We start from the raw sequence: 22,683 nt of genomic DNA on the forward strand, positions 1-22,683 counted from the left end.
TATTAAATTAAATTAAAAATTAAGAGTGTTTATATATTAAAACAATAAAATTTAGATATTTATTAAATTAAGTAAAAACTTAAAGTATTAAATTGACTGATTAATACAAATGCAAAAACATAAATATGCATTTCGCCAAAATGATAAGGGGGATACTTCATCTGCCAAGAGGCTACTGAGACCACCATGTCTCTGAATTGTGATACTAATCCCTATTTATCTTATTAATGCAAAGCTAATAACAGGGGGGAAAAAAAAACAGTAAACCACAGGAGTGACTTGATTAATGAATCATCTCCAGATCACAAAAGTTTTCATTTCTTCAGTCCTTTGTATCACAATGCTTGCTTGACAAACTAGATTTTGAATGGACAAAGAGACAGGATGTATTCACCAAAGCAACTCCAACTAGCCCATATATAGAAGTAAAAATAGAAATGACAAATAACGAATCTACCATTTGTAGTGCTATATTTCTTTCTCATATACTTGCATAAATGATCAGAAGATTGACTGTCATTTAAAGGCAAAGACTTTGCAACTTAACAACGTGAAGAAGTCTATCTATTTTGTATATACAAATAAAATGAAAGCAGCCAACAGGAATATCATGGTAATAAATCAAGACTAGGGCTCTACCCAACTTGAGATTATTTGGACAAAATTGGTGAAACTTCATTCTTGTTGTCATGCACACCTATTACTGAAAAGAAAAGATTATAAGTTTTGTCTGTCACCTTCTTTTGCTGCATTTTGTTATCAATACGTTGTATACGGGGACATTGCTTGGAGTATTTGGATTTCCAACGTCAAACTTCTGAGAAATCTAGTTATTGCATGATTCTGTTTGGCAGATAATACATCACTGTAGTTTTCTCAGCACGATCGAAAGAATTGTCGTTTCAAATTTAATCCAGCAGCCATTTACTTCACCAGTGAAAGAATCTTAGGTCAGACTTTCCCTTCATACTGGAAATTCAGCTTGTAATCATGTTGCAGAACTGCCAGTGTATTCCTGCAAGGTCCCTCTGCAGAAGTAAGGCCACCACAAGAAAAGTTAGACCAGAGCAAGAATTCTTGAGGTGTGACATTAATAACCTTATTAACTAATGTTTGCTCACCTCCAAATACAGAATGAAGATACTGAAGATCATCAACTGAACATGCATCTATTAAAGCATATACACCAGGTTTCAGAGCTTCGTCCATCTCCCTACACATAATTATAATACAAAATTATTTTATTAGAATTGCATAGATCACTATATTCCTTCAAACTAAAAGTCAAATCTAAGGAAGATCAGAAAAAAAAAATGAAAAAAAAAAAAAGGAGACTGAGACCACCTTCTGATGCCAGTTTTAAGGGGACCGTATCCGGAATAAACCCATATGTAATCGGATAGAAACTTGAAACAGTGCTGCCCAAAATCATCTTTATGATGCCTTAACTGTGAAATGATGAAATGAACAGGGTTAGCCAGTACAAATTAAGCCAAGTACTAAATGCTCATGCCATATATATACATGTACAACACATTTTAGGTTGAAGCAACACCAGTGTTATACTAATTAATTGAAGTAGATTGGTTGTACATTCGGAAGAGACATTGGAAACGTCTGGGTGGAATTTGATATTTTTGTTCAAATTACTTAAATAAGGTTTACAACAAATATTTTTGGTTGAGTAGATAGTTTCGTACTGCGAATCAAAACTCACTAAAAGATGAATTGGAAAACCTATTAGAATGGTACTAGTTCAAATAGTGACTAGGATTCAGTAAGGCATGAAAAGGCATTTAATGGCAGACCTAAGATAATGGCAGGAAAATAGTGGAAAAGAATTTAACGGGATAACAAAATTCAGATTACATAGCCCTAAACTAGATGGATTGGAGGAAAATGGTCCACAAAACCAACTCCAGTTACTCTGATAGTAAAACTTAATTGGGATGAACACTCTAAGAATTGGTTGAGTTATGTTTCTCCTCTTCAATTACAAGTTCAAATCCTGTCTATACAATGTGAAATAGCCCAATCTAAATGCTTGTTTAACCAGTGTGGGAAAGAAAAAAAATTGGGTCAAGCAAGTGGAACAAAAATGCATTGATTAGGTTTTCTGGGTTCCAGTTTTTTTCTCAAGTTCATTCTGTACTTCTAGTAATTGGCAGGCTAAACTTTTCTACCATGCAAGTTTGCCATAAGATCCTGCAATGACTGAGAGAAAGGGAAAGGCTCGACATAGTACCATTCTGTTTCAGCTCATCCTAATAGCAATCTTTGTATGCAAATAACATGACATACCTCTTCATAAATCCTCCGAAGAGCACAGGCACACTTTACTCCCTCTTGAGCTCCCCATGAGTAATAACCTTTTCTAACTCTTAAGTCATTATCCACCGTCTCCAAACAATGAAGAAGAACGCGAGCAGAATTTTGAAGCACAGCAATGCACTTTTCTGACTCTCTGGAGTTACAAAACAATCACCTTGGTTACATATAATGCCTACTTTTCAGATAAAACCCCATCAAAGAGAAGATAAAAGAGAATAAAAGTTCCAGCTAAAATGAAAATTTAATGTGCATGACTGAGAAGAGAATAATTTGGCATAAAGACAGCAACAGAAATTGGTCAATCCTCTGAGCATTAGACCAAAGACAAACAATAATAGTGAGGAATTAGATTTCTAATTTGTAAAATAAGTAGAAATCCTTCAACTTTTGTTTTGTAATGGATGTCAAATTCTGGCCCTGATGACTAGAAAACTAACTGCAAAAATAATGTATAAAGAGAGAAAATTACCTTTTTTGATGCTTCAATGTGGTATACAGTAATCGGCAGCATGCAGCATATAATTCTACTGAGAACTTTCTATCTACAACACTGGAACACTTGCCCATAACAGGGTCACAGTCTTGGTTATCCAAAAAGAGATCAGGTAAAGGAGGACCTTTAGAAAGTCTGAGTTGAGAAAAATCCTGAAAAAGTGCTGCAGGTACATGTAAAGACTGTGCTACATGCCAGGAAGCCATTTGAAGAGCACGTTTTCCAGAAATTCTCGTTACTACCTCAACACACATAAGAATGACTGCTCCAGGATCTGGACCGTTATGAACACTACCTGTTGGTCTAACATAGAACACTAGTGAACTTTGCAAGTGAACAATTATGTTAAACAAAGCAGCAACAAGTTTCTGAATGTGTCCTCTAACTACACTCGACTGTCGGCCACCTGCAAAGCAAGTCCAAAGGTTAGAACAAAGGATGTCCCAGTTAACCGAGATCATATGTTTGCTACATTAATCTAAGCTATATTGCCGTAACTAACTAATCAATTAGTGATATAATTAATAGACAGCAACATGATTAAGAAAAAAGAGCAACCACTCTGGGAATTGTTGGCTGTTGATAATCCTGTCTCCAAATTCCATATGCCTTAAATCTCTCTCTCCTCCTATTTTTTCCTACCCCCTTCACTGTGCTCCTGGGTGATCTTTTCTTCTCCTTTTCCTTTTCTTTTAACAGCGGTAATAAAAGAACTTTTAGATAAATAAATCATCTTTACCTAGGTAAGATAACACTAATAAACTGTTTATCAATTTTTTTGTTGCTTTTGTTACAGTCAGATCAGAAATGTCCTTATTTTATAAAATTAGAAATGTCAAGCGTTTGAGATTTTAAAATGCGATCAGTAAATTAAGTTGTGGAGCATCATTTTTATTTTGAGCTTTAAAGATTTCATCAACTCTATATTCGTGCTGTGTTATTTTTCCTGGTGTTAGATTGTCAACTTTAGATTAATGCTTTGAAGATTGCTTCTTTTAATATTACATGTCAAGTGTCATGCTTTGAAGATTGTCAACTTTAAATAAATCAACTTTATAATAAGTTTTTTGGTAGATACATTGGAAAGCATGTCAATGAACTTGCTAAAATGTCTACTCCCACGGCCAACACTAGGGTAACATTCAGAACTTCATAGATCATTGTCCGAATTTGCTAAAATCAGCACCTTCTACCTCCTCCGGTGAAGTTCGAGGAGCACTTTTCAATTACTGCTTAGACATGTACTATTAAAACTATTACTCGAAAACAGCAACATCATGGTACCAGTGATGATAATATTCTTGTACAGTAATCTGACGGCATTTAACTGATTGCATTATCATGTCATCGGAAATAAAACATTGCTACTTCGGTTTCCACAGATTTTTTAAGTACACATTCCTCATAATGAAACCATTACTTGCAGACACCCTAATAACTTTGAAAAAAGATGCAGGCTTACTCAAGAACACTAAACATGATGATTTAAAGCATCCTCATCTCTAATGCTATTATGCAAGCATAAAAGGGTTATGAAGGACCATCAGAATGCAAAAGGGCTAATGCTGAATGAGTTATTCAGAATCTTACCTGAAATGTATTCCAGAACCAGATCCAAGCAGTCAATGCCAGCTGCAACGGTTGAGGAAACCTTTCCACCATCTGCAGTTCCGGTTTTTATTTCATAGATCATTGTACAGCCTTCTTGCACTCCTACCAATGCTCTCTCAATAGCCTGTATTGCAGGGAACATGTGCAACTCTATTGACTTGCTTATTAACACTTTTAATGACATCCTCAACCTAGCTTTAAATTCATCCAAGAAGAATGACGTATGAGAAAATGATGATTCAGATGATCCTTTATTGTTGCTCAGTATCTTAGAAGATGATTCCATTTCATGAGAAGCCAGTGTAGCTTCTTTTCCCTGTAAAGTAATGCATTTTCCTAAAGCATTCAAGTGCAGCTCTACCAGCCTGGTATACACACTTACAGTAGAGGTAGAATCAACTTTTGAAGGAAAATGGCTCCCTAACTCTTGCAGATACTTGAGAACACCATCTAACCATATCAAAGAAAATGGCTGTGGCACCTCTGACACATCGGCTAACTTCAACAGCAAGACATGAGATATGCCAAAAAAACTTGGCACCAAGCTGGACAATGAGGTAGTACAATTTGTCTGTAAATTCAGCTTCAAAAGAGCTGAAGAGGCAATTAAAAGTTGCCTGATTAAGATTGCGGCTTCAGGGTGATCACCATCTAGCAAGCTCTGCAAAAAATAATTATTTAGTGATTCACATTTGTAGTTGTCAAGCTGACTCAAAACACTAGCAACAGTTGCTTCTTCCAAGTTTGAACTCTTCCTTTGCATACTACCATTATGGATATTATCATCAATAGTTGACGCTGTTAAGCAGTTTTCTGCAGCTATGGATATTGGACTCTGGGCACCACCTGAATCGTCAGTCTGAGAATACCCTTTATTTAGAGTATCCTCTGAACCTAACCAATTACTTCGATCAGATGGCTGTTCAACATTTTGAACATCAAATGAACTTCCACGCTGACGATCATCCTCAACAAAATACTTGTGTAATATAAAACTAATAAAATCAGTGAACACATTTATACAAAGACCAATTTGGGAGCTAGGTTCAAAATTCAATTTCAATATCTCCACCTTATCACTATCTATCTTATTTGTATGGTTCAAGGCAGATGACACGCCCCACAAGAACCCACTAATCCAAGAAACCATAGACGATAAATTGTTCAAATTGACAAGATCAACACCATTTCCTAATTTCTCATTGCAAAGGGCATCCTTCAAATAAATAAGTAAACCCTGCGTCTGTTCCTTCAAACTCTCAGCCATAACTAAAATATTTTTCCAGCCTTTATCACTTCCCCAGGAATCCACACGTGAATCAGATTCATTTGAAGTACTGACTTCCTGGACACTTCTAACATTTGTCTGCTCTTCATGAGGTTCTTTAGAAATTATGGAGCGAATAGCACAAGTACAGCTGTGCTTGCTCAATTCCAGGAACAGGTATGATGTGTGATCCATCAATGAGAATATCATCTCCCCAATCTCATCTGAATCATCTTTTGAGAATGTCTCTTGAAGCCCGACAACCATGAAAACTGACTTGAAAAGCCATAAAACAGAAAATAAACCCTCAGATAGAACTGGGGTGACTGAGGAATGAGAAGTTATTGTCTTCTCTTCACTAAGTGCCATAACTAAATATTTCAAGGCCCTTCGGCAGGATATAAGTAACCTTAGGAGCTCAAACCGGTTATACGAAGACATTGCACCTGTACATTCTGATATGCTGCTAATTATATACCTGAAATGTAGATGCGTCACATTAATGGCATCAGCACATTGTGTATCACTGTAAGTATACTTATCAACGGAAGACCTTCAAATTAACCAAAACTGAACACCATAACACTTATTCCATGGTACATATATCTAGGCAGTGAAAAAACGAGAGTACTGTGTAAATATACTGAGTTTTGTGCTAAATTGGAAGATGCTGCATTTTCATGTAAACCATGTGCGGAACCTACATGAACAATGTGCATATGCTTGCTTCAAATGAAAATAGAAGACTTGTCGTATAACAGTTTGTGCAGAGTGACAGAAGAAACAGTTCACCTTTCAAGGTTGAGTAGATAAGTCACATAAATTGAGAATGATCTTGAATTCATGTATCCTTTAGGCAACCAACACAAAAGCTTAAGCAAACTCTGACAAGCTCTGAATTTCATGTCAGGTGATTCCATGGAATTATCTGCAGCTATCTTAGATGACAAAGGAGAAATTGGTCTTTCCTCTGACAGCTCATCAAAAGTAACATGTTTGCTTTCTAAAATAGCCATTGGCAAGCTTCCAACTGTACTTAAAACCTCTTGCCAATTAGGAAATGAATTGATGTCAACATCCATAATTGAAAAATCATTAAATATTGCTAGGACTGAATTCTTCAATAAATGGCAAAATCTTGATGCCAAATGCCTGCGAACAAACTGGTCAAGAAGAAGAATTAACAATATGAAAGTACAATAGTTTCCATGCAAAATGAGCTATGCACCAACTGTACTTCAAGCAAGAACAGTGTGTGCATCAGTAAGAAGTAGCATGTCTGCTGCCTGCAGTGTGTGAGTTTCTGTGCATGCGAGACAGACAATGAAAAGAATTTTATACTTATAATTGATCTTACATTATGCTCATAAAGAATGGACTTGATTAAAAGTTCTGATGAGATTTGATGCACAGTTATCTTATTCAGAAAACCAGCTTCACCAGTCTTGTTGCCTTCTCCCACTGTGAAGTCTCTTGTTGTTAAGGATATACCAGTGCGGATGACGTGGGAGAGGAATATCTTTAATTTCTTCTTCCTAGCATGAATGGACCAAATATCAATATTTTGACAAACAATCCACCAGATTGCAGTAGGCAATGACTTCTTGTTCACAGAACAAACACCTAAATCCCATTCATCACTCTCAACTAGAGCATGGCCATCGGTAGCCAGACTGAGATTTTGGACTGAGATTCGATCATTACCCAATAATGAGAGATGACTCATGATATACTCAGCAAGACCCTCTGCCTCTTCCTTCAAACAAGAGAGATGTCTTCCCCACTTTCTATTCCTTTTACAATACTGTGACAAGCTAGCATCATCAAGTAAGTTGACTTCGATAATACTGTCAATGCTTTTCCGTATATAATCCAAATATTTAATCTGCCTGTTCAGATCATTAAGCCTCTGTAGAGCCATAGCATGAAATACATATATCAGAGGAGAGCAATCTGCATTGCTACCCTGAGGACAATTGTCTGAGACAGATTTTATAACAACAAGGAGGGAAGCCGAGGGTTGTAAAACCGAAGAAAAATAACTGTCATTGGTCCAATTGGTTCTCTCCATCAAATCTTTTCCAGAGTATGCTGTAAATGAATCCCACATTACAGCTGACATCTTTCTTGATTTATCTGGAGGCATAAGGGCGATGGCTTGCCTATACAGGCTTCGGCTGGACATATACAAGCGAAAAAAGAACACAAAGACCCAGTGGGTAGACACTCCAAGCTTCGGCATTTTATGTTTGGTAACATCAGGCCTCATATGAGAAGGTTTTCCAGTGATGAATGAAAGGAACTCATTGACACTATTTGGCTGTAGTCCAACCAGAATGCTCATGGAGGGACAACTCACAGCCATCAGGTCTTTTAAAGATTTTCCAAGGAGGGTACTGTTCCCACTTGTGACAGTCAATGAATCTAGCACTAATGCATATATTTCAGAGAATCCTCTGCCAAAAAGTTCTGCTTGCAGATCAAAACAGCTCATTTTACAACTTCTTGTGTTTGATTCCTGAAACTCCTTTGCATCAGCAACTGAATTAATACTTTTCATCCATTCAAGGGATTCTGATAAATCCTCGCTTAATTGCCGAATACACTCACTTGCCTGCCCTTCAGGTATAGACTTAATACCATCGTGAATGGCTAGTTTAAATTCTTGTGCACATAACATCATTTCCACAGCTTTTGCAAATGCTTCATAGGGCAAAGATGTTTTGGAGGACCCAAAACAACCATAACTCCAATCACCATTATGATTATTTTTGTGTACTGTTACAAGCCTGATTGCTTTACAGAGTGCACATATCGTATTCTCCACCTACAATAATTCAAGAATAAAGTACAGAATATGAAAACTGTCCAATGCAAACAAAATGATCCCACTAAAACTTTTTGCAGAAAAGAAAAAAGATCAGAACTTTAAACGAAAAATAAAACTAAACATGATAGCAATTAGCAGAACCAAACTAATAAATGAAATTAGAAATAAAATTTGACTGCAAAGAAATTACAAGATGTTAAATTCTGAAATTGAAAAATTGGTGATCCATATGATGTCAAGCTTTCTGGAGTTATACAATTAAGAAAAGGCATGCGCATGCCATTTAAATGGAATTGGTTCCACTAACCTGCCGAAGTTCACTGTAAAGCTTAACCAGCTGGCATCCAAATCCTAGTATCTGAGAAGTTAACAAGCATTGATTTGGTGCATCTTTAAAAGAATGACCAAGAGCCAAGTAAGAAAGCACCATAAGCCATAAGCTTGTTAAGTCATTCCCAATTACTTCATATTCAATATCCAAAAGGTACCGCAAAGCAATAAGTAACTCATTTGCTAATAAAGTTAATGTCTCTTGAGTCCCACTATCTATATCATTTATTGAAAAACGAAGTAAATTGGTGGAAAATGAGAAAATAGCAGTGTAAATCTTCTTCAAGAAATTAAGGAAAGCTCCTTCAGAGATATCCTCTGTTTTTATGTATAACCTTTCAAGGGAAAAGCTCGCGAGTAAATGATTGATTGATTTGAGTGTACAACAAACATCGAACAGCAGAGGGCCTATTTCCAATTCACTTTGAAGATAGCTTTTCATTTCAAGGAAAAGCGGCTCCATAATCTGTACAAAAAAATCAAACAGTGATTTTCTTTTTTCTGAAGTCAAATTACTAGCAACATAACTATTCTCTAGTGGTGCACTACTACTTTGTTGTAACATTTTAGGACTATCAGCAGATAAATACATCGACCCGTCTGGCTTCCCTGCCATTCTGGCCTCTTCAGATGACATTGGAGCTGCTTTTTGCTTTTTCACTCGATCAACAAGCAAGTGAAATAATTTTCCTAAGCCGCTCAATTCAGCCTCCTTCTTTGAGGTCATAATTCTTTCCAATTTATCAAACAAATGTTTATGGTAACTTTTGTTGACTATTTTAGAGTCTTTCACATTTCCATCACCGGATGCAGAATATTTTTCTGTACTGTGTAAGCTCAGAAATCCATCAACATGGACTGAATGGAAAACTCCCTGCGAAAAAACCTCTTCAACTATTCGCAATAAGTTCGCCATCCAAGAAGGATTGCTTCCATTAAAACGAAGATGCAATATACCCAACAAATGCAATAGTGGTCCAAGAAGTTCATCAATAAAATCACGAAATCCATTTTTCCGAGTCGGGTGGACCTTTAAAAACTTGGCAAATGGTTCAAGTACCAAACAACAAAACCGCAGGGAAAAAGAACCTGCATTTCCACCCTCAAGATTTTCGTCATAAATTTTACACGCAAGCTCAAGAACAACACGTACAGTTGAAATCCATAACTCCACATTCTGATTTGACAAACCACCATGAGATGAGAATACCATAGAAACACAATCCGAGACAACACTATTCAATGACCCTTCATTAAAAACCAAATCTTTACAATCCACAGAAGCCTCCATCAATAAAGACAACGCATTACTTGAAAGACAAGAGATAGTGCGCAAAAGGTTCCGTGAAAGACTCGGGGAAACTTGAAACCTCAAAGATTTTTCCAAACAGAACTTGAAAATAACCCAACATCTATAATCTAGGCATGCCTCAACAATCACTCCAGAATCAATTATCATTTTTTTATCTGTGGAAATCAATAGTGACTGAATCCAATCGTTAAGGAAAACGACAAGTTGTGATAATTTCACTGTTTCTTCTTCTTCTTCAACTTCATTGGCTTCCTCCGTTGCCCTCAAATTCACGTAACTGAAAGCTAATTCAACCTTCCTGCAAAGTAGTAATATTCCTTACTATTTAAACGAAAGCTTTAATTTATCATCACTATATAATTAAGCCAAAAATAGAGTTTATAGAAGTTTTAAAAGAAATAGAGGAGACTAACTTCTGAAGGTCAATTTCTTTGTTTTGAAGAGAGAGGATCAGCTGCAGATTTCTCCATGGATGCGCTGCTTCAATTGTATGATTCAGTTCGTTCTGTTTTGAGCTTTCACCTAATTCCATTACCTTTTCTTTCTCTTGTTCATCACTAACACGGTGCGTTTTAGGAGGTCTTTGTTTCTCGTCGAGACTGGTTAGCTGCTTTCTCTTTTTCTTCTTCTTGTTTGAGGATTTTGCTGATGAATCCGCCATTTTACTCCCAAGTTTTGTGCTCTCACTGTCAATTTTGATTCCCTTTTTGGAGATTTTGAGAGGGAAGGGTTTTTGCCTGTTAGGGTTTTAGGCTTTAAGTTCGTGACTGAAACGGAGCCCAGCAAATGCGTTTTACCCAAAAATTTAGTCACAATTTCTTAAATAGCAAAAGGTACAAAAATACTCTTGAACTTATTAGAAAATTCCAATTAAATTTCTATCTTATTTTTAGCTCAATTAAATCCATTAATTTTTATAAAAGGTTCAATTAACTCATAATGCTAATAGCGTTCAAAATATCGTTAAGTATAAAGGACTGATTATTTTGAGAGTGTGAATAATAACTGCTCTGAATATTTTAAAGTCACGCTTATATTACGTAAGGGAGAGAAAACCACTTCTTTTTTATTTATGCACAATTAGTATTTATACACTCTAATTTACAAAGAAGAGTAGTGATTTCTTTCCTCACCTGAATTGACAGTAACATTTTCATCTTCTTTATCATGCTCATTTTTAAGTAGAGGGTAAGTGCAAGTTGTTGAATTAGATTACATCTCACTACCTCTAATATGTTTTTGCAATAAAATCACAAAGTTGTAGACTTCATGGAGGGAGACCAATCATGAAAGGAGGTTCTACGGTTATAAGAGCTATGATGTAAGTTAAATAAAGAAGAAGAAGTGGTTTTTTCTCCCTCACGTGATACAAGCGTGATTTTAAAATATTCAGAGCGGTTATTATTCACGCTCTCAAGATAATAAGACTCTTAAACTTAATGGCATTTTGGGCACTGTTAGCATTAGGGGTTAATTTGATCTTTTATAAAAGTTAATGGGTTAATTGGCCAAAAAAAATTATAGAAACTTAATTGGAGCTTTTATAAAAGATAATGGATTTAATTGAGCCAAAAAAAAAAAAGATGAGAACTTAATTGGATTTTTGTAATAAGTTTAAAGGCATTTTCATACCTTCTGCCTATTTAGATTAAGAAAAGAAAAACCTTAGAATTTATTGGAATAAGGTTCAAATCAACACATGAACTTGTCAATAAAGTTCAAATCTCCTCTTTTGACCTTTTGGGGCCATTTTAGTCCAAAACTTAGCAAATATGGCTCATTTCAGCCTTTTTCTTGGAGACTGAACTATACATACTTTCTTTATTAACAAAAACACTTAAGAATTTAACTAAGAAAAAAGTCCTAATGGCCTCACCAAGACCACTGTTAGTCCTTACCACTACAGCCAATAATCTTCATCACCACTACCACCACCGCCATCTCTATCAGTTTCTGCCACCGCTATCAGTCCCCACCACCAATTGCCACTCTTACATCACCACCAACGCCGCCCTCAACACAATTATTACAATGATAAAATCAACAACATCAACAACAATAACAGCTTACAAAAGGATTTTTACTATTGCTTTTCATTAAAAAGCTCAATAGCGGTAACAAAGAATCAACATCAATTTGAATAGGAACATAAAATAAATAAACCTTTACACTAAAAATAGAGAAAATGACAACCATTATCCTTTGTTTCAATGATAACAACATGAACAAATTAATTCAAACCCAAAAGACTTGCCATTTTAATCTTCATCATTGTCGTTGTACCAAACAACCAATGTTTAGAAAAATAAAATTCTTAGTGTTTGTCGAGTTGAAAAAAAAAGTAACTTGAAAACAAACGAAGTATGAAGGTTTGATGAGAGAAGTAAATGAGATGAGAGGAAGTGGTGGAAAAGGAGGATAAGCCACAACAATCAAGGAAAGAGAGAGAGTGGGAGGTAGGTGGTAGAGTAGATGAGTGAGGGTGTTTACAATGACAGAGGAAGAGGTAACCGGGTGGGTGTTTGGTAGAGATGATAGTATTCATGTGGAGGAACAATATATGTTTGGTGACAGATAGAGAGATGAGTTAAATGGCCAACATTTTTAATTCTTTCCTAATTTCTCCAGTTCTACAATGTCTAAAACCCACAATTAATGTTTGGTGGCAGACAAAAGAGATGATTACCCACTCTCTTTTGGTAAAATAAAAATAATAAAAATATATAATATTTTTATAAATATCTAATTCTTTATGTTTTCTTAATTAATTCATGCTCTTTTATTTAAATGTGCAATGGAGGCATTCCATGAAATATAGAAAAGGGTAAATTGAGCTATTTTTTTTAAAGTTTTGGATTTAAATAATCATAAAACATCAAAAGGGCTTTTTTGGCCTCCTACGCAGAGTTCAGTAGCCTATTTGAACTTTGTTCCAAATTTATTTTTAAACAAAATGAATGTGACTTCCCCCGATTCAAAAAGATAGTTTATTTTTATTTTCCCGTCAGTTTCAAGTTATCCATTTTTCTTTTAATTGTTAATTGAAATATAATTAATGATAGGTATAAGGTAAAAAATATCCCCTGAACTAATCGGGGATGTATAATTAAAACTTTATTCTTTAAAATGGCTCAATGTCACCTTTTAATTTTTTTTGAAATATAAATAAATCCAAATCAATAACATAGTTAACGCTTCTGTTAAAGATAGAATCACTTAGAACATAAACAAATCATATTACAACATATGGCTCCTTTTTTTTTAAATAAAATAAAAATAAAAATCAAACTAAATTAATTAAATTGTAAATAACATTTCATTTTCTTATTTAAGAAAAAAATCCCTACCCAACACCACTACTTCTGCTTTTCAATCAACAATAACTAAAAACCAATCACCACCACCATTAATATTTTCTTCTCCATTAATATTACTATCAAAATACATAACCACCAAATATAGAAAATCTAATTTTAACCTTTCATTGTCAATCATCCAAACAATTTTTTTAAAAAAAATCAGCAAATTTATGTTATTTTTTTCTACAACTAAAATTATCATACATAATTACTCAATCAATCACCCAGTCGTCTTCTCCATCAAACACCTACTAACCATCGCTGGAGGCAACAGGGAAGGCGATGGTTGGAGGCACGAGGGATATTGAGCTTGGCTGGAGGCGATGGGGACAACAAGCATGGCTAGAGCTGATGAGAATAGCGAGCTTGGTTAGAGGTGATCAACGTTAGACAAATGTAGAAAAGTGATATGTGATGAATGCTAAAATTATTTAAATTTTTTTTTCTTTTGGTGGGCCTAAATTGGTTACAGCTTTTAGGAGGGAAGATGGAGGTTTTGGTGATAGTGACGGTGAATATTGGTTTTGTGGAGGCTAGGGATTTGACAAATTCAATAAAGGCAGTAATGGTGGTAAAGGTGAATTTTAGAGTGGCGATAGAGGTAAGGTGGTGCTGGAAGGGCGGTGGTAGAGCAGCAATAGTAGTGGTATTAGTTACTATTGGATTTTTTTTACTTATTTTTAAAAGTAGGTTTTTAATTTTAATTATTTATATTAAAAAATATAATTAAAAAATATTAAATCCACATGTATCTATGCTATTAGCTTTAAAATTTACTGGCTTCACTACTAATAGAAGAGTTAACTCTATTATTGATTTGGATTTATTTGTACCTTTAAAAAACTAAAAGGTGACATTGAGGCATTTTGATGAATAAAGGCTTAATTATACATCCCCGATTAGTTCAAGGGTTTTTTGTTTTTTTGTACCTTATGCCTTGATGATAAATGATCTCTTATTTATTAACATAAACAATATCTAACTAGTTTTAAAAAATATTATCAATTCTAAAGTCAAATTTCAACATTTTTATTTTGAAATTATAGATTTTACTAGATCTTTTTTATTTGAATTGCAATAATTATAAATCATATAAAAAACAATAAACGAGTTGATAAATCGAACAAAATTAATGTGACTAGTAACTATTAAACTGTAAATTAGAGGTAAAAATTTTCAAAAGATAAAATATCTTTCTTAACTAGGTAATAATAAAAATAAAGTGGAACAAGTTTGCCATATGCTTAGAAATTATTATGCAAACCCCTCAAGCTAAATAGAAAGACATAACTTCTCTTCAAACAACGGGTCAATTTGCCTCCTCAACTTGTGTCAAGGGGTCAAATAGATCGAATTTTAACTTTTCTAGCAAATAGGTCCAAAACTTATTATTTTCAAGTCAAACTGATTCAGTCAAATGTTTCTAAAAGACGCACTTAGAAAGAAAGTCGATGATCATTTTATTAATCATTTTATTAATAAAATAATATAATATATGCTATATTTCCTTAATATTTGAAACATAATTTTGATCAATGATTTCATAAAATTTGTTATACTAATTTAACTACCTTTATTTTATATCTTAACACGGCTTATGATTTACCTTTTCTTCACCTTTCATGAAGATTCTAACACCATTGCGAGCTCACATGTTAGTTATATGAGATTTGGAAAAAACACTATTAGTTGCGATTTTGATGAGGCTAGAGTAGTCGTTGATGCCAAGATTACCTTCTCAACACTACCCACAACAGTGCCTTTGTATAAAGCACCTCTGCCCAATCCTTTAGTTTTGATTTTTTCTAGAAATTATTCTGCCATCTTATTAGTCTTGTATTCATATAGATTTTTTTTAGATGGGTTTGGATAACTGAATTCTTTGTTTAAAATGGATTTAAAACAAACTTAGTAGTGTTGGTGTAGTGACCAGAAATCACAACGGTTGGTTTGCATTAATGCTGTGAAAAAGTTCAATTGTATGGTGTGATCTTTATTTTTTGACCTTTTTCTATTAAAGAAATAGTGGTACTGGAGTCCAACTTGGATTTAGAGAAGTTTATTATTTGTAGTGGTTTAGGTTTGCTATGGGTTGGGTTTGCTGCGATAATGGAGCAGTGGTTTAAGTTTGCTTTAGTGGAATAAGAAAAAAGAAGAATGAAAAAGATTTAGGCAATTTATTCTTGTTATGGTGGTAATTGGTGCCCTAAATGGAGGCTTTTGGGTGAAGTGGAGAAACTAATATTGTGACATTGGTAGTAGAATGATTTGTGTGGTATGAATAAAGGCGATAATGGTGATGGGTAATGGATTGAACGGCGACAATGGTGTTCGGCAATGGATTCAACGACGTTGATAGTGGTGGCAGAGTAGTGATGGATTTAGTAATTTTTTTTTTTGTTAATAACTTGCTTTCTTTATTTTTAAATTAAAAGAAATAGGAAATTAAATGTCAAGATTTCTATAACATTAAAAAATTATATTCGTATTTAATCTACTCAATGAATTTAAAAATATAATTCGTGAGACACACACTCATCCAGCCAAAATTTAAATTTAAATAATTAAAAAATTAAAAAATTTAGAACTATTGCTGAAAAAATTTAAAATTTGGTTTATTTGATCTTTCAATCTAAGTTTGGAAGGTAAATTGATCTTTTGACCCTTTTCTTCTTAGATGCAAATTGAGCCTGAATATTGAGTTCATGAATGTATTCCACTCTTTTTTTCTGTTAATTATTTCTCATTAAAGTTTATTAAGAAGATAATATGATAAATAAAAAGGAGAGAAAAAGATATTTTCATCATATATTATAATATTAGGTATATATATATATATATATAAAAGTAAGATAGCAATTTTGGTTTAAAACTTTTCATAATCTCTAAGCCATTTCTTCAAATTACAATGAGTTCTTTCTTTTAAATGTTATGGAAAAGGAGTATTTTTTAAGCTACTATTTATATATATCAAAGTCTTTATTATAAAAAATTATTTCATGAAACTAAAATTCTAATGAAATTTTTATTGTTTAAATAAAAAGTAAGGAGTTGATTTAATTTCTAAATTTGAAAAATTAAACTTCATTTTTTATTTTGATTTTAGTAAATGTCTTAAAATTTTATGTATTTTAATAATTGATATTTATAATTTTATTTTCTTATTAGCAAAAGTTAAAAGAAATGAGAAGAGATATTAAAGTCATTACAAATATTTGGTTCACGAATTTACAATTCTTAGAATCAGTCTTAATTCTAAGCTTAATAAAATTACTTATATTAAAGCTTGTTTAAACAAATACGTTAACCATAGTATTAATTAAATTATTTTTACATAAATTTATAATGAGATAAATTATTAAAGTAATGATTTTACTTAAACGACCTTTGTTTCATATATCAATATAATGTCTATAGTTTTTTTCTCAAAAAATTTATCATCTTTTCATATAATATGTACCGGTGGTTGGTGGGAAGTACCATTTTGCTCTCGAATTTTAATTAGATTTGTAATATTTTTAAATTAATTATTATCATAATATTGATTGGGTATATTTGTTATGTGGATGATATAAAAAGAAAAATAATTACATATTATTTTAATGAATCTTATCATAACTAATTAAAAAAATAAATAGAAAATTCTCTCAAAAATTTTGTGAAACAAATTAATTTAATTTAGCTTCTTTCTTAAAAAGGAAAAAAAGAGAAGACAAAATAGCCTTAAAAATATTGATAAATACTGAATAAATTATAAAAATTTATTAAGAACTTAAATATTTATTAATAAAATATTCTAGAAGAAGTATTTTCACTAATTTTGACATTTTAAATCGAAAAATTATACAAAAACGATATTAGGATTCAATTTTGGGACCAATTGAGATTGTGTAGAGTCAATCAAATTCGGCCCTACGTAGAGTCGATTGGCTTAGCAGCTAAAAAGTTTTCAGCTTTTTACCCTTGGGTCCTTAAACTTTTAAAATTTACAATTCCACCCCTTGAGCTTAATTTATCTGTCAACTTAGTCCAAATTGATTTCAGAAAATAATTTTTGGTTCAATTATTCACTACTCTAATTTGAATTCAACCGTCCTCAACCTGTCGAGACTCTAGAAAAATAACAACTTTCATCATCAGATTTTTATAATTCTCTCGATATCTAAATTGGGAAAACATATGCTGACACTAACCTTTCTTTCATCATCCATGGCTCCGAATAATGGACCTGAAGATCTTTTTAATCTTGTGAGAAAACTTCAAAGAAATTATGGTTTTTCACATTATGTACAATGGGACTAAAGCAATAACAAATTGCGCCAATGCCATTTTCCTCACCGAACCTAAATTAGAGGTATTCCAATTCAGAAGACTTTATTGGACTTTCTCTAAGATCTTTTTATACATAATTTTTTTAAGTGTAAGAGTGTAAGGAGGGCAGTCCTAATAATGCCAAAAGTTCTTAGTGACCATAAATCTAAGCTCGTTACCAAACCTTCTCCTAATAACTGTGGGGACATCCTTTGGGAAATAAAAATGAGCTTTTGCTTTATTAACCCATTGGCTAAAGCTATTGCAAAAGTTATGCAAAGTACGATTAACAACCTAAACTTGTTCACTTGTAACTTTTGCAAATAAAAGCATATCATCAGCAAAAAAAAAGTGGGTTAGAGTGGACTATTCTTACTTAGCTTAATAGGCCTCCACTATTCTATCTTGCTTGCTTGAGAGCATAAGCAAGTCTTGTAATATAAAGAATAAAGAGATAAAGGAAAGGGGATCCTTTGCTGAATTCTATGAGATGGTTTAAAGGACCGAGAAAGTTTGCCATTCCAAAGAATCTCCATAGAAGAAGAAGCAAGGCCTTCATAATAACATTAGAAAGTATCCTTAGGATGAAAAATTCTTACCTAGTCTAGGTGTGTCCTTACCTATATAACAAACCAATAAATGATCGATACATATTTATTAATTTTAAATAATTGATGATGTGTCAATCATATAATGCCAAAGTATAAAGAATTCATATATACGTATCACTCTCCTATTCGTTGTGGTGTATAGACTTAATATAGGTAAAAAACTAGCCCCTTAGAATACCAACCAACCTCTTGTAAAGTGTAGATGCATTGATATTTTAATGATGCCATTATTTTAGTATTTAAATTGTAATAAATATTGTTCTAAAATTCATCCTTTGCAATTATCGAACGATCTTGAATTGGCCATCGCATCGGGATATTCAAGAGAGATCTGGCTTGTCAGGTTTGAGAAAAGGCCTGTTAAGGAAAGAGTTTAGACCCTCTTTATGTTTTGTTTTAGAGACATGTAGTATAGGCTCTAGTGATAAGGTTTAGGGTCCACACCAATAGTGGCCCATAACCCATTTAAAACATTCCTCTCACTGAATGAAGCCACATGTCATTAAGATTAATAGCTCTCATCTACTCACCATTATTATAAATATCTCTTGTTTTCCTTAGGGAAAGAACTTTTGGACTTTTTACCACATTTATAACTTTAGAGATTTGAGAGGTTCTCTCACTAAGTTATATAATATCCTGACTGAACTTTCCTACTACACTATACCAATTTACATTACCTTACTACCACTGCTAACAATACTACTCATCATCACTCATAATTCACTTGTCACTGAGTTACCTATCTAAGGTTGTCACTACATATGAACATGTCCTCATATTTACATCTCTTACATGTTGATTTCTTTGTCACAGTTTATTATATCTAGTGAAGGCATAAGCTAAAGACGTTGATGTTCAACATGCAAAAACTAAACCAGCTAACGGCAACCCTCATCTATACAAAGTATCATGAATACATTCTAGCTTAATGTGTTACATGCCTTTTGCTATTCATTTCACTGTATGTGTTTAGAAATAGCAACTATATAATAGTATGAATAATTGAATGTTTGAGTTAAGTAATCTTTAGCTGAAAAGTAGCTATCAAATGACAAAATTGGATAAACAATATCTTCATATCCTAACAAGAAAACATATATATATATTAGATTCTGAATAGAAATATTTTGACTATATTTTGATATATCAATTTTTTTTTATATATGTATTTATTTTTTTACACATGAAATTTAAATTTAAGTATACATTTATTATCTTTTCTATTAATTTAATATTAATAAATTACATTCCTAATCTTTAATATTATATTAACTAACAAATTGATATTTTAGTTAAACATAGAGTCTAACTCTAAAAGTTAATAATTTAAATTATATTTTTAATATTTTTATTAACTAATATAAATTAGTTTTCTAACTATACAATAATTTATAATCCTAAAAATAGTAATATTAATTATATTTATAATATTAATTATGTCATGACCCGATCTGTGGACCTGTGACCGACATTAGGGAATGGGTAGGCGTAAGGCTACCAGATCCCGTAGTAAGCCTGACACTCATTAACTTAATTAAATCTCATATGATATTACTGATGTCACAATTTATCTTAACTATTAAATTCTACATATCTAATTCGATCTGCCAGTAGAATTAGGCAAGATCCGAAAACTACAATAATTTACAACTGATAAGTCTATTATTTCTACTGCAGTCGAATCCCGTAGTAAGCCTGACACTCATTAACTTAATTAAATCTCATATGATATTACTGATGTCACAATTTATCTTAACTATTAAATTCTACATATCTAATTCGGTTTGCCAGTAGAATTAGGCAAGATCCGAAAACTACAATAATTTACAACTGATAAGTCTATTATTTTTACTGCAGAGAATCTAAGATTTTACAAGTCAACATACCAAATCAATTACATCACCCGATGATAAAGGAGTCAGGTTGCTAGATAAGGGCCGCAGGAAGAGTCAGGTTGCTAGATAAGGGCCGCAGGAAGACTAACAATCACAGATCTGAAAAACAGTAAACTTGAGACTGTCAGTCTTGAGAGTGAGTTAAAATCATATATCCAAAAATAATTACAAACACAACACATTTATTTAATTTGAAATAAATATTAAGTCATGCAAAAAATAAACGTGTCATGCTATGCTTAAATAAAAATAACTTCCATATACTACGAGACGGAGTACCTCAGCAGAACCCTAATCTCAACACTAATATCTCGACTCTCTCATTCTAACAGAACTAGGGCCCAAAGAGTGAAGCTCGATCAGGGTCTTTAAATCTAGTTCAGCCACTTAATTATCACTAACACTTTTAGCCTTTCGACTCTCTTACTCCAATAAGACTGGAGCCCAGAGAGTGAAGCTCGACCCGGGTCCTTAACTCTAGTCTGGTCACTTAGGTTTCTAAATAAGCCGGCGCCTAGAGAGCAATACTTGACCAGGAACCTTTACTCCCAAGACACTCACTCTACTCATTGAGCGATGCTCGACGAGGCGATTCTAATTACCTTTTAAAATTTACAAACCTTTACCCTTTTATTTTCTATCTCTGATTTATACCGGTGCATTTCATTGATAGCATGTTCTACAGCCATCCCATCCTGAGTCAACACGAAATAATAAAATCGTAATGCAAAAAATGAAACTTATAATAATAACGATTAAAATAACCGATTAAAGTATTAAATCAAGTAATCAGAATTATTTCGTAAAATCTCAGCATAACACATGTAAATAGACATATGATTTTAACTCACAGCTTTGACGACCTCCTAGCTCTGCTCCGATGCCTCGAGTGGAGCGAGCCGAACTGACGGATTATCTAACCACAAAAAGAAATTAATCAATAATGTTGAAATATTTGACAATTAACCCTAGGTCTAGATTCCTATGACTGATTGTCTAAAAATCTCGACTCGGGTAAATTCTACCGAAAATTCGACAGAACCTCCCCTAATATACGAACATTTATCCCTGTAAAATGGGTCCAGAACCTGCCAGAAAACACTTCAAATATTCAACAATTTATTTTAAAGGGAATCGGGTCCCCAAGACTTTACTATTTTTCCCGACTCCGCCACACATCACAAATCACAATCTAAGGCAGACAGTCCGACAAATAATTATTTTTTCTCACAATATTTTCTAATGCTCAACACAATTCAAAAAATACATAAAATTTACCAAAAAAATTCTAAAATCAACGGGCTAGAGAATTACCGAGACGCTTGATCGCTCGGTCGACTCGCCTCCAGCCGCTAGAGTCCGATCGACGATCCGAATGCACCAACGGACTCGAAACGATGTGCTGATGATGATGATCCCATCTTTCGATCTTCCGATCCGATCCCCAATCATCCGAAGGGATTTATGGACGATCTTGGCCGTCGATTTTCAAATAAAGTCTGATCGCCACGAAACTGGTGCCATTGGGAAGCTTGAGCTGAGGAGAGTCCGGATATGTCCTCCGATCAGCCAAAGCTCACCGGAAAAGCCAGAAAACGCGGTTGCCACCCACTTTCTCTCTCCACTGCAACTACCAACTCCAACCACCACTTGCGTCGTCGCTGCCACCAAAATGAAGCCCAAGCCAAAGGGAGTCGATCGCCACTCGACTAGACCGCCAACGCCGCTGGAAATGCTTGGAATGGCGCCCTTGCCATCGTGCTTTTCGCTGGCTTCTCACACTCTCGCCTGCCCGGCGACACTCACGAAGGTGCCACCGATGATAACGCAGCTTCGCTTCCTTCCCCCCGCACCTTCTCTCTCTCCCCGATTCCCCTCTTTTCTTCTTTTCTTTTCTTTATTCTCTGCATCGACAATGGGTCCTTAAACTTTTCTTCTTTACCATTTAGTCCCTCAACTTTTTTAATCACTAACAATTTTATCCTGCAAAATTTTCAATTAACCCTTAGACTTTTCTTTAGCTTTTCAATTAAGCCCATAACTATTTAATTTCGGCCAAAATAGAATTATTGAAAATATACAATTACATATTTACCTTTACTTTTAAATGTAAAATTACCAAAAAGCTCTTACCGACAATATTTAATTACAAAATACCAAACAAACAAATTTTCATTAAAACCTTATATTAATAAAATTATACTTTTAATCCTTATTCCAGAATAAATTTCCAATTTACTCTTAACACAATTAATTTAATTAATCATTTGCTAAATATTTTCCAATTAAAATTTAATACTATTAGCTAATTAAAATGCCATTTTCCCCAA

At 33.6% G+C, this 22,683-nt stretch overlaps 1 protein-coding gene across 1 annotated transcript; it reads right to left on the reverse strand.

Moving 5' to 3' along the window:
- Window positions 1–445: 445 nt before the first annotated feature.
- LOC8285148 lies at window positions 446–10,963 on the reverse strand. The gene is made up of 10 exons (XM_015725435.3): window positions 10,588–10,963; window positions 8,840–10,472; window positions 7,060–8,529; window positions 6,495–6,865; window positions 4,415–6,180; window positions 2,801–3,230; window positions 2,302–2,464; window positions 1,345–1,448; window positions 1,122–1,213; window positions 446–1,028 (listed from the first exon to the last, which is right to left on the reverse strand). Exons 1-10 carry the CDS (start codon window positions 10,833–10,835, stop codon window positions 952–954), a joined length of 6,354 nt encoding a protein of 2,117 aa, XP_015580921.2. The 5' UTR covers window positions 10,836–10,963; the 3' UTR covers window positions 446–951.
- Between the last annotated feature and the right edge of the window lie 11,720 nt (window positions 10,964–22,683).

Source organism: Ricinus communis, chromosome 8 (genome assembly GCF_019578655.1).
Source record: "Ricinus communis isolate WT05 ecotype wild-type chromosome 8, ASM1957865v1, whole genome shotgun sequence".
NCBI classification, from domain to species: Eukaryota; Viridiplantae; Streptophyta; class Magnoliopsida; order Malpighiales; family Euphorbiaceae; genus Ricinus; species Ricinus communis.